The 12,921-nt window shown below is 49.6% G+C and overlaps 1 protein-coding gene across 1 annotated transcript; it reads right to left on the bottom strand.

The window, feature by feature from the left end:
- Nucleotides 1–730: 730 nt before the first annotated feature.
- Nucleotides 731–11,531, bottom strand: RNF215 (ring finger protein 215). Its single transcript, XM_058158635.1, has 10 exons — nucleotides 11,248–11,531; nucleotides 9,345–9,473; nucleotides 8,743–8,814; nucleotides 8,557–8,642; nucleotides 8,028–8,082; nucleotides 6,358–6,462; nucleotides 5,204–5,320; nucleotides 4,052–4,189; nucleotides 2,426–2,528; nucleotides 731–884 (listed from the first exon to the last, which is right to left on the bottom strand). Exons 1-10 carry the CDS (start codon nucleotides 11,488–11,490, stop codon nucleotides 871–873), a joined length of 1,062 nt encoding a protein of 353 aa, XP_058014618.1. The 5' UTR covers nucleotides 11,491–11,531; the 3' UTR covers nucleotides 731–870.
- Between the last annotated feature and the right edge of the window lie 1,390 nt (nucleotides 11,532–12,921).

Genomic DNA, 12,921 nt, shown 5'->3' on the forward strand with positions numbered 1-12,921 from the left:
CCAACAGTCATGCTGTAAAAGAGGAAGAAACGTCTGGATGGGGTGGGGTGGGGGAGAAAAACAGGACGAGAAAAAGAACCAGTGGCACCTGTTTTAGTTTGCTAGAATTCTTTTAATTAGGACAAGGGGCTTTTATATATATATATATATATACACACCTCCCAACGAAGTCTGGACTATCTTATCCCTCTCTTGAGAGGTCGTCCCAGGACCTCCACCACCCTGGCCCGAATAAGTTAGTATAAATAAAGAAGCTTTTCCAAATTCCATCCGCTGAACTTCCGTTTTTTCCCCCTTTGCAAATCGTTTCCCCCAAAAATGGGAGCTCGTTGGAAGCCTCGCGTATGTTGTCAGCCCTTCTCTTCCGTCCCTTCCCGAGAAGAAGACCCCAAGACGAGTTCCCAGAAGGGCAAGTTCAACCCAAGCCGTACAAAATGTCCGAAGAACAGACACCAAAAAAAAGGGAGCGGATTCCATTCTGGGGTGTGTGTGTGTGTGTTTGTGTGTGGCAGGAGACGATGCACAAACAGGCCGAAGGTAGCTATGAACAAATTATTTACACGTACTACGGTAGTAGTTTCTTGTCCCGGTGGAGTATAGTCAGTGTAGCTGCTTCTCTGCTCAAAGCAACTCCAGAAACGATCCGAAACTCCAGGGCAGTGTTTCTTGAGTTCGGCGGCTTTTAAGAGGCGTGGAACTTCAATTCCCAGAATTCCGGGCGAGATGGGCTGGGGGAATTCTGGGAGTCGAAGTCAATGCCTCTTAAAAAGCAGCCAAGCTGGAGAAAAACATTTATTTTCTAGAGAATGGCTTCTCAGAAAGCCAGCCTCTTCCCTCGGAGTGTATGAAGGGCAGGTTTTGCTACCTGTCTCAGCAACAGTTTCCTGGAAGGGAGACAAGAAGGGAGGGAAAAAAAAGAGGAATTTTTTGTTAGAAGGGAAGAAAATCTTTTTTTTTTTTTAATTTACATTTATATCCCACCTTTCTCCGAAGACTCAGGGCGGCTTACAGTGTATAAGGCAATAGTCTCATTCTATTTGTATATTTACAAAGTCAACTTATTGCCCCCCTAACAATCTGGGTCCTCATTTTACCTACCTTATAAAGGATGGAAGGCTGAGTCAACCTTGGGCCGGGCTTGAACCTGCAGTAATTGCAGGCTGCTCTGTTCTAATAACAGGCTTCTTTACAGCCTGAGCTACCACGGCCCTTTCTAGGGTTGGCCAGAAAAGCCGTCAATCTATGTGGTCATTGGCCGCACATCTGGGTGGTCCTTTCCTGTCCCCCTCCATCCCCTCAAATCCTGCACCGCTCATTGCTGAATTTTGATCGACCACCTAAAGTAAGGGGATCTCCAACCTTGGCAACTTTTAAGCCTGGAGGACTTCAACTCCCATAATTCCCCAGCCAGCAAAGTAGTTCTCCAACTTTTAAGAGTTCTCAGACAGTATACCGTATTTTTCGGAGTATAAGACGCACCTTAGTTTTTGGGGAGGGAAATAAGAAAAAAGCCGATTGGCTGGTGAATCGGCCTCCCGGAATACCCCCAATCAGCTGTTCCCAGAGGTGAATTTTAGCAACAGGTTCCTTCGTTGTGAGCTCTGTGCCTGGCTTTTTTTTTCTGCCTCTGAAACTCCATTTCAGGAAAAAAAAAAAAATTCTGCCTCTGAAAGCCTCCAAAAGAGAACTTCAGAAAAAAAGCCTCTGTAGCTCTGTTTGGGGGCTTTTTTTCTGAAGCTCTGTTTGGGAGCTTCTTTTCTGAAGCTCTGTTTGGAGGCTTTTTTTGAAGCTCTATTTGGGGGCTTTTTTTCTGAAGCTCTGTTTGGAGGCTTTTTTTTGAAGCTCTATTTGGGGGCTTTTTTTCTCACCCTCTGTTTGGAGGCTTCCTTTCTGAAGCTCTGTTTGGAGGCTTTTTTTGAAGCTCTATTTGGGGGCTTCTTTTCTGAAGCTCTGTTTGGAGGCTTCCTTTCTGAAGCTCTGTTTGGAGGCTTTTTTTGAAGCTCTATTTGGGGGCTTCTTTTCTGAAGCTCTGTTTGGAGGCTTCTTTTCTGAAGCTCTGTTTGGGGGCTTCTTTTCTGAAGCTCTGTTTGGAGGCTTTTTTTGAAGCTCTATTTGGGGGCTTCTTTTCTGAAGCTCTGTTTGGAGGCTTCTTTTCTGAAGCTCTGTTTGGAGGCTTTTTTTTTTTTAAGCTCTATTTGGGAGCTTTTTTTTTTCTGAAGCTCTGTTTGGGAGCTTCTTTTCCGAAGCTTCTTTCAGCCTCTGAAACCTTGTTTGAGAAGCTAGGCGGGGCTACATTCGGAGTATAAGACGCATCCAGATTTTCACCCTCTTTTTTTGGGGGGGGGGGAAAGGTGCGTCTTATACTTTGAAAAATACAGTACGTTATTATAGATAAATGGGTATGCGAATTGTATAGATCTCTTACCGAGAACGTTGTGTTTACAGAGCGGGCAAGTCTGTTGCAGGAGTAGCCAGGGGTCTACGCAATCCCGGTGAAATTCATGCAGGCAGGGCAGCACCCGGAGACACTGTTGGGCAAGCCAAGATCTACTCAGGGTTGCAGGAGGGAGAGCCAGGTGTCCACCTGCGTTCTTCCCCTCTTGAGTTGGTAGCTCCTCCTGGCCCCACAGGCGCCCACATGGTACAGCCTCTTTTTTTCTTTTTGAGAAAGTTGTTTGTTTTTATTTCTCATCAACACGTCTTAAACCTACAGTCTCTTTAATCTATTGTTGATCATGCATGTTCTCTTTGGACTTTCACATTAGTTCATTCAACAATTTAAAATAGCTTCGTGGGTTGCTCTTCTACCATTCTGTCTCCCTTATTTTACAACAATCCTTCTTCTCTACTCTTTCCCTTCCTTCCCTCTCTTCTTCCCTCTCCTTCCCCTTCTCTCCTTCCCCTACACCTCCCTTCTAACCTTCCCTCCCACTCTTAATTTCCCCTCCCTTTCTTCCTCCCCTTTTCCCTTTCTTCTGTTCCTCTCTTCTCCCCTCCTATCTATCCCTCTACCCCTCCTTCCGTTCTCTCTCCATTGTTGTATTCATTTTCAATTCAGTATTTTCCAAAATGGTATCCGAGCAGCCCCGATTATTCTATTTATATTTACTTTCTTTTCAGTGCCTTTTCTATTTCACTGATTTCACGTGTATCATCATAAATCGTACATTTATATAATCACGTTTTTTTCCTTTCCCCCTTTTCTATTTACACAGGTGTCATCTGGGTTTCTCTATCTTTTTTGTCTTCTCTCTCATTCACTTATACCTTTTCTAATTTATTAATCTATAACCTTTTATGGTTCAGCCTCTTTTGAAGAGAACCCTGGTTTAGACATCTCGACTCCATCTTAGCACCTCCAGGCAGTGGTGAAATCTGAACCGGTTTACTACCGGTTTGCTGGCTGCGCATGAGGCTGAGGAAGAGCATGGGCCAGTCCTGGAGGCTGGGGAAGGCCCGGATAAGGGCTCTGCATCGGTGACAGAGATGGGAGCAGGGCCATCGGGGAGTGAGGTGCAGACTCCGGAGCCTCCAGAGGCGGACAGTAGTGAGGCAGAGGAACAGGAGGATCCTGTTCCTAATGCACGCATGAGAAGAGCTGCCAGAAGGCAAGAGCAGCTCAAGCAAAAAGGACGACTTGGGAGTACGGCCAAGAGATGATTTGCCCCTCCCATAAGGCTTAAAAGACCAGCAACGGTGTTTGGGCTCTTTGCCGGAAAACAACGTTGATAGCTTTGTCTTGTTGCATTTATTTTGTATCAGTGTCTTCTGAACGTTTGCCAAGGCAGGCCTTTGGCAGTTTGCCTAATTGGACTAAGGGTGATGATAGGACTGAGGAATTTGTGTTGGAAGGAATTTGCTTTAATTTAGTCGAACTACGCTGGGAATGAAGTCATTCTCAGCTGCTCGAATAAAGCTTGTTTGTTTTTACACTGACTGAGATTCCTACTACCTACTTGGGCCTGGGTCACAAACAGCAGAGGCCTTTTTAACAACGGGTGGATGTAAGCTGGAGGGACCAGCTGCAACCAGATTTATCCCTGAGTCTTACCTGATTCTTCTGAAACTGGTCCAGGCAGATGGCACAGCTGTCAATCTCGTGCGCCCAGCTGTGGGGTGCCCTGCCAGGATGGTAACGCCGGGTTTTCAAAGCCAGCAGCTTCTGGGTAATGTGTTGCTTGAGATCCAGCTGCAAGGCGGAAGATTACTATTAGGCCGACCGATACGATCCTCACTCTGCAAGGGTGGACTATAGAAGGAATAGATCAGACATCCGGCCCTTGCTTATCAATGGAGTGGAGCAAGTGGCCAGTTTTAAGTTTTTGGGTGTTTTCATAAAAAGAGGACCTGACCTGGAGTGCTCGCGTTGCAGTACTGGACAAAAGGGCCCAGCAGAGATTATACTACCTGAGACTTCTCAGGAAACAAGAACTGAATGGAAAACCGCTAGTGACCTTCTAGCGCTGCACCATAGAGAGTATTTTAACTTACTGTAACTGTGTCTGGTTTGCCAATTGCACAGTGGCAGATAGGATAACGCTCCAGAGGGTCAACGTCATTGCCCAGAGGGTCATTGGTTGCCCTCTCCCCTCTTTGAAAGAGCTCCTGCTGCCTTAAGAAAAGTTCAAAACATTCTTAAATATCCATCTCATCCTGGGCACCCCCCCCCTTTTTTTTTGAACTATTACCATCTGGCAGCCGGTACAGGATGAAAAAAACAAGGACAAATACGCTGAAAAACAGCTTCTACCCCAAAGCAGTAACTATATTGAATTCTACTGTATATTGCAATATTAATGAAATATCAGCGGTTTTCAATTCAATTGTATAGAATGTGAAGGATGTGTATTTGTGGTTTGTTTGTTTGTTTAATGTATAATGTTCACCGAAGATGGCGTTTAATTTTGTTGTACAAGGTGCAATGACAACTAACTAAATCAGGGGTCTCCAACCTTGGCAACTTGTGGACTTCAACTCCCAGAATTCCTCAGCTAGCTTCTCTGGCTGAGGAATTCTGGGAGTTGAAGTCTACAAGTCTTAAAGTCTTGAAGAACTTGAAGACTTGTAGACTTCAACTCCCAGAATTTCTCAGCCAGAGAAGCTAGCTGAGGAATTCTGGGAGTTGAAGTCCACAAGTTGTCAAGGTTGGAGACCCCTGAACTAAACTAAACTAAACTACACCCGAGGCCGAGAGCTGGCTCACCTCAGATTCTTGGTCCAACTGACTATGCCGGGACTGTCGTTGTGCCTGCACAATCACACCTGTGCAAAGGATCAACGCGATGAGCAGGATGGCGTTCCACAGCTGCTGGAGGTATTTCTGCAAAGAGAGACCCACCCCAAAAGGAACACTCGTCACTCTTGAGTTGACGAGTGGGGTACAACCTGCTTACTCGGGTTTAGTTAAAACAACAACAACAACCTAGCAGCCACTTTTTACACAACTTGTGAATCTGGGTTGGTTTTAGATGCATTGGTCTTTTTTCTAGGGGCTCAGCAAGCTTTAGCAAAATGCATTTTATTTTTATTTATTTATTTACAAAAAATATTAAAGAGTTTGTCTTTAAAAAACAACACAAAAAACAAGTACACATACATAAAAAAAAACAAAACACATCAAAACGTAACGTATTGAACATTACATACCGTCTACGGTAATTTTATAGCATTTCGTATCGACATATGCATTTTGCTTTTGTTGTTCTCTATTCTATCATTTCTATTTACTTCTCAATAGTAGTATAATAGTGTTACTCCAACACACACACACACACACACATATATATACAGGTTTTGGTATGTTCGGGTCTTTTCCCTTGTAAGATTGGAAGTATGGTGTTTGTATGTAGGTCTTTGGTTATTCGGGTTTTCTCCCACGTAAAATTGGAAGTGTCTTGGCAACGTTTCGACGATGTCTCATTCATCATCTTGAAAACACCAGCCTGAAGATGACAAATGAGACTTCGTTGAAACGTCGCCAAGACACTTCCAATTTTACACGGGAGAAAACCCGCCTGAAGATGACGAATGAGACTTCGTCGAAACGTCGCCAAGACACTTCCAATTTTACGCGGGAGAAAACCCGAATAACCAAAGACCTACATACATACATACATATACACGCAAACACACGTTATAATATTCATTGTTCTTATCTACACATTTATATTTGCTTATATTTACATCTCTTTATTTAACGTTATTCAGTTACTCCAATTTAAGTTTCATCAGTATTACGTTAAACATTTCTCCTGTTCTGGTTTCTATTTTCGAGCCAACGGTACATTTTATTCCGTGTTTCATAATAAGAATTCATTTCTATTCAAACAGATAGAACATGGGGCTCCTTTCACCAACCTGGACCTTTGAGCTGTTTTCGCCCGTACAGATGACGCCCTGCCACTCGGCATAAATGCCACCCCGGGAGAGGCCACAGGTCGACCACAGGGTCAGGGTCACCCCCTGGAAAGAGAAAAGGGGAGAGAACAACTGAGGTTAGGCTAAAACCGGCAACAGAGACAATCAAAACTACACAACGCAACACAAATGGCAGTGATTTTACAGCAAGGGTCTCCAACTTTGGTGACTTTTAAGACTTGTGGACTTCAACTCCCAGAATTCCTCAGCCAGCTTTGCTGAGAGTTGAAGTCCACAAATCTTAAAAGTCGCCAAGGTTGGAGACCCCTGATTGACAGTATAACAGAGCTGGAAGGGACCTTGGAGGTCTTCTAGTCCAACCCTCTCCTCGAGCAGGAGACCCTATGCCATTCCGGACAAGGGGCTGTTCTCGAAAGCCTCCAAGGATGGAGCGTCCACAACTTCTGGAGGCAAGGAGTTCCACTGGTTAGATTTGCTAACTCAGGAAATTTCTCCCTGCTTCTAGGTTGGTGCTCTCCTTGACAGACAGCTGAAGGATATGACAGGAAATGGGAGAAGGACCAGGGGAGACAAGATAACGGGGTTCCAATATTTGAGAGAGGAGGCGTGGGTTCAAGCTATTCTCCAAAGCACCTGAAGACAAGGAACAATGGATGGAAACTGACCAAGGAGAGATTCAACCTGGAAATAAGGAGGAATTTTCTGATGGTGAGAAGAATCAAGCAATGGAACAGAAGTTGCCTTCGGAAGTTGTGGGAGCTTCATCCCTGGAAGCTTTCAAGAAGAGACTGGACTGCCATCGGTCAGAAGTGGTGTAGGGTCTCCTGCTTTGGCGGGTGGGATTGGACTAGATGACCTACCAGGTCCCTTCCAGCCCTGTTAATCTGAATCTATCTAAAACGATCAAAGGCCTGGAGACTAAAACATACGATGAACGGTTGCAAGAATCGGGCCTGGTTAGTCTAGTGAAGAGAAAGGACCAGTGGAGACACGATAGCAGCCTTGCAATATTTGAGGGGCTGCCCCAGAGAGGAGGAAGGGGATCAAACTGTTTTCCAAGGCACCCGAAGGCCAGACAAGGAACAATGGATGGAAACTGAACAAGGAGAGATTCAAACTGGAAATAAGGAGGAATTTTTCTAACAGTGAAAACAATCAACCCGTGGAACAGAAGTTGCCTTCAGAAGTTGTGGGAGCTTCATCACTGGAGGCTTTCAAGACCGCTATCTGTCGGAAACGGTATAGGGTCTCCAGCTTGGACTAGATGACCTGCAAGGCCCCTTCCAACTCTGTTAACCAACCTAGGAAATGGGTCCTGTTGGGAGGGCAGATACTGGTCAGGATGGAGGCCGCTGAGATGGGCATTTGACCATTTGGCCTGGGGGCTGAGATGCCACCAAAGATCTTTTCTGTTTTGCCAGGAGTCACTTAAGGGGCTTGTCTGGAGGGCTGAAGGTCGAAAGAGGACAATGTTCTGACAGCAAAGGGAATCTCTCGGGGCACAAAGCTGCAGCAGCGAACTCTGTGTGTGTGTGTGTGAGAATCCTTATGAAAGGGCCACACAACAGTTTTCAATGAATGGGCCACTTGGCTCCTGCTTCCTTGCCCAGGACTGTGCCACCTCCCTCTTCCCTTGCCAGCCCACTTACCATGTTCTCCAGCAGCCCTGCTTGGTATGTGATCTTCGCTGTGGCCCGAAGACCTCTGCAAAAAAAAAAAAAAAAAAAGGGAAGGAGAGGGGAAGAATGAATGACAGAATAACAGAGGCGGACGTGGCTCACTTAAACGATCGCCTGGCTTAGCCCCAGGAAATTTTGCTCCCCATTGCGGTCACAAATGGAGGACTCGCCTGTAAATCGAGGGCTTTAAAAATCTTTTTTTAAAGACTTGCGGACTTCAACTCCCAGAATGTCCTAGTCAGCCATGCTGGCTGATTAGGGAATTCTGGGAGCTGAAGTCCGTAAGTCTTCATAGTTGCCACAATTTGGAGTCCCCTGCTGTTTACGGTCAGGTATTTTGGGATTATTTATTTTTTTTAAAGAAACGTGATCTGTGACTTATTTTTTAACGCATACAGACTGTCAGAAGCCTCAGAGAAAATTAAGACTTCACCCACAGACTCCAGTGCTTCCTCATCCAGCCACCCAGCCACCCCCAGCCGGTACCCAGCCAGCTCACCGCAGCAGCGCCCCAAGGAGTTTGGTCACGTTTTCTGAAGTCTGGACTATCACCACGGGCTTCGAAACGACTTGGGAGACGTCCAGCTGTAGGATAGGGAAGGCAACGAAAAGACCATCGGTGGGGGGGATGAGGGCAGGGGGTCCCATTATCTCTCCATGCACCATCAAGGGCATCCATACCTACCTCTCGGATTCTGTTCTGGTTCAGGGCAAGGATGAGCAGGGCCGAAGCCCCCAAGACAAGGGCCCGTTTCATCTGCAGGGAGAAAAACCCACCGAGGAATCAGGAACCAGGAAGAGGACGGTGACCGCTTGGTTCTAAGATCAGGACAACTGTTTTTCAGCCCCAACGTGAGTGAAGCGACCTTCCGTGCTTTGCCTGCTTTTCTAATTGCTGCTCCCTCCAAATATCAGCTGTGCTCTTGAAGCTGTTTTTCAGCCCCAACGCGAGCGAAGTGATCTTCCGTGCTTTGCCTGCTTTTCTAATTGCTGCTCCCTACAAAGATCAGCTGTGCTCTTGAAGCTGTTTTTCAGCCCCCAACATGAGTGAAGTGATCTTCTGTGCTTTGCCTGCTTTTCTAATTGCTGCTCCCTCCAAAGATCAGCTGTGCTTTTGAAACTGTTTTTCAGGCCCAACCTCAAACCCAGCGAACGAACTAATTTGCTGAAGCTGACCAGGCTAAGGATGCTAGTCAGATGAATACCTGGTAGGCAGAATTCCCTCCACCCCCCAATTTTCCTCCCAAAAAACTTAGGTGCGTCTTTATACTCCGAAAAATACGGTACCTTGTCGACCACAGTGCTGGCAAAAGACTCCTCTTTGTGGCCCTTGGGAGTCTCTGTTTGTTCCTCCTCCACAGGAACCACGCCAATCCAGGTGTCGTCATCCTCCAACCTGGGCTCAGTGTCATTCACCTGAGAAAGAAGGGATGGAAGACAAGGTGACCTCCGTCCGCTCTCCTTTGCTTTCCAACCAAAAATAATCTGGAACAAGCCACCATGACCTCGTACGCATCGGGAGTTTAGCTGCACAGGTAGACTTCACCTGAATGAACATCTTGGGGACCAGAACTGCCCTGGCTAAGTTAGGCTAAGTTAAGGGAAGCGCAGCTGATATGACGACCCATTTTGCCCCCCCTGGTTGTTACATGAATCGTGGCAGTGAAGTCGTTAAGTGAACCTGCCCAGTGGGAAGGTGGCATGACCCCCAGGGATACTTCCACTGTCCTAAGCACAGGTAGTCCTCGAGTTACGACCACAATTGAGCCCAATGATTATGTTGTTAAGTGAAACATGTCCGAAGTTGGCTTCGGGCTTTACCTGTCCGTCTTGCCCTCTCCCATCCCTAGAGCACCAAGAGCCCCCTCCTCAAACAGCCCCTCGTGGTTGAAGAAGGTTGACCCCGTTTCTCAGCCCCTCCCTAGAGCACCAAAAGCCCCCTCCCCAAACAGCTCATTTCCCAAACCCTTCAGAAGTTGACCGCCCCCCTCCACCCCCCATCCTTAGAGCCCCCTCCTCAAACAGCCCCTTTCCCTCGCGGTTCAGAGGAAGGCTGACCATCCCTCTGCCCCCTATCCTTACAGACCCCTCCCCAAAAAGCCCCACACAGTTCAGAAGATGGTTGACCCCCCCCATCCCTAGAACACCAAGAGCCCCTCCCCAAAGAACCCCTCTCCCACGCGATTTAGAAGGCTGACCACCCCTCTGCCCCCCATCCTTAGAGCCCCCAAGAGGCCCCTGCCACCCATCCTTACAGCCCCTCCCAAAGAGCCCCACGCAGTTCAGAAGATGGTTGACACCCCCTGCCCTGTCCTAGAACACCATGAGCCTCCTCCACGCGGTTTAGAAGGTTGGCACCCCCTCCATCTGCCCCCATCGCAGCCCCCTCCTCCCTCCTTAGAGTCCCTCCCTCCCTCCTTAGAGCCCCTCCTCCCTCCTTAGAACCCCTTCCCCCATCCTTAGAGCCCCTCCCCATCCTTAGAGCCCCTCCCCATCCTTAGAGCCCCTTCCTCCATCCTTAGAGCCCCGCATCCTTAGAACCCCTTCCTCCATCCTTAGAGCCTCCTCCTCCATCCTTAGAGTCCCCTTCCTCCATTCTTAGAGCCCCTGCCCCATCCTTAGAGCCCCTCCCAAAGAGCCCCACGCAGCTCAGAAGAAGGTTGAACCCCCACTTCCCCATCCCTAGAGCACCAAGAGCCCCTCCCCAAACAGCCCCTCTCCCACAATTTAGAAGATCGGCACCCCCTCTCCGTCTGCCCCCATCCTTAGAGCCTCCTCCTCCTTAGAGCCTCCTCCTCCATCCTTAGAGCCCCTCCCCATCCTTAGAACCCCTTACTCCATCCTTAGAGCCCTGCATCCTTAGAACCCCTTCCTCCATCCTTAGAGCCCCTGCCCCATCCTTAGAGCCCCTCCCAAAGAGCCCCACGCAGCTCAGAAGGAGGTTGAACCCCCACTTCCCCGTCCCTAGAGCACCAAGAGCCCCTCCCAAACAGCCCCTCTCCCACAATTTAGAAGATCAGCACCCCCTCTCCGTCTGCCCCCTCCCCATCCTTACAGCCCCCTCCCCAGAGACCTAGCCCCACTTGCGCTTAATTCTCCCAGGGGGGTTCCTCGCCTCCCCACCCGCCGCTCCCGGTCTCTGGCGTGGGAGCCCACCCACCCACCCCCACTGGGCGCCCCGCAGGCTCACCAGCACCAGGCTGCCCCGCACGGCGGCCGCCGCCTGCAGCTCCAAGCCGGGCCGGCCCAGCAACGCGCCTTGCAAGGTGCAGCAGCAGCCCCGGCCGGGCAGCGTCACCTCCACCTGCGCTGCTGCAGCCGCCGAGCCCGGGGAAGAGGAAGAGGAGGAGGAGGAGGAGGAGGGAGAAGAAGCCTCGGCCGCCGCCGCCAGCAGCCCGCCCAGCAGCCACGCCAGCAGCCCCGGCATCGCCATCGCCGCCTCCGCCGCTGCCACGCGCCCAAGCCCCAGCCCCGACCCGCCTCCCTCGGGCCGCCCCTCGCCCGGCCGCCCGACCGCCCGGCCTTCCTGCCTTCCGCCCGGCTGCAGCCCCGCCGCCGACCGGTTGAGCTTCGGCTGGCCCGCGCTGCCCGCTAAGCCGCCTCTCTTAGCCCGGGTTGGTTGGTTGGTTGGTTGGTTGATTGGAGAGGAGCTAAACCATGGTTTGCATGGGGGTTCTGCACCCGTTAAGCCACCTCTTAACCTGGGTTTGGAGAGGGGCTGCATGCACAAGAAAGGGGCTAAACCATGGTTTGCATGGGGGCTCTGCTCCCATGAAGCCACCTTTTAACCTGGGTTTGTTGGAGAGGAGCTAAACTATGGTTTGCATGGGGGCTCTGCTTCCACGAAGCCACCTCTTAACCCGGGTTTGGAGAGGGGCTGCTAAGCCATGGTTTGCATGGGGGCGCTCTGCACCCGCCAAGCCGGCTCTGAACCGGGGTTTGGAGAGGGGCTGCATGCACAGGAAAGGGGCTAAACCATGGTTTGCATGGGGGCTCTGCTTTCCCTAAGCCGCCTCTTAACCAGAGTTTGTTGGAGAGGAGCTAAACCATGGTTTGCATGGGGGCTCTGCACCCGTTAAGCCACCTCTTAGCCAGGGTTTGTTGGAGAGGAGCTAAACCGTGGTTTGCATGGGGGCTCTGCTCCCACGAAGCCACCTCTTAACCCGGGTTTGGAGACGGGCTGCATGCACAGGAAAGGGGCTAAACCATGGTTTGTATGGGGGCTCTGCACCCATTAAGCCACCTCTTAACCAGAGTTTGTTGGAGAGGAGCTAAACCATGGTTTGCATGGGGGCTCTGCACCCAGTAAGCCGCCACTTAGCCAGGGGTTGTTGGAGATTTGCAACCGTTGATAATGCACAGGAAAGGAGCTAAGCTGTGGTTTGCATGGGGGATCTGCTTCCGCTAAGCTGTCTCTTAGCCAGGGTTTGTCACAGAGGGGCTAAGCCGGATGCATGGAGGCTCTGCTCTCATTAAACTGCCTCTTAGCCATGGTTTGTTGCAGAGGTGAGCCCGCTGCCTGCGCAGGAGAGGGGCTAAGCAACATCTGCTTCAGTAACTGGACCCCCCCGCAGTCCCCAATATTAATCGGGCATCGATGCTGAATGGTCGTTAAAAGGAATGGTTATAAGTCGAGGACTGCCTTTGGTGTTGCAAACATGAAGATAAATTTTGGGACTCTGCAGAAATGCAACCCTTCACTCAACCACCTAATTGTGTCCAATGTTTTAGAGAAGGCAGACACAACATCTCATGACCGCACCCGCTCAGGAAGCCGAGCCAGCTGTTGGCCTCCAGATGTGGCCCTTGACATCTGGCCCTGCTTCTACAGAGCTTCGAGTTCTCTGCCCCTTTAAAACTGTGT

Source organism: Ahaetulla prasina, chromosome 15, assembly GCF_028640845.1.
Source record: "Ahaetulla prasina isolate Xishuangbanna chromosome 15, ASM2864084v1, whole genome shotgun sequence".
Lineage (NCBI taxonomy): Eukaryota > Metazoa > Chordata > Lepidosauria > Squamata > Colubridae > Ahaetulla > Ahaetulla prasina.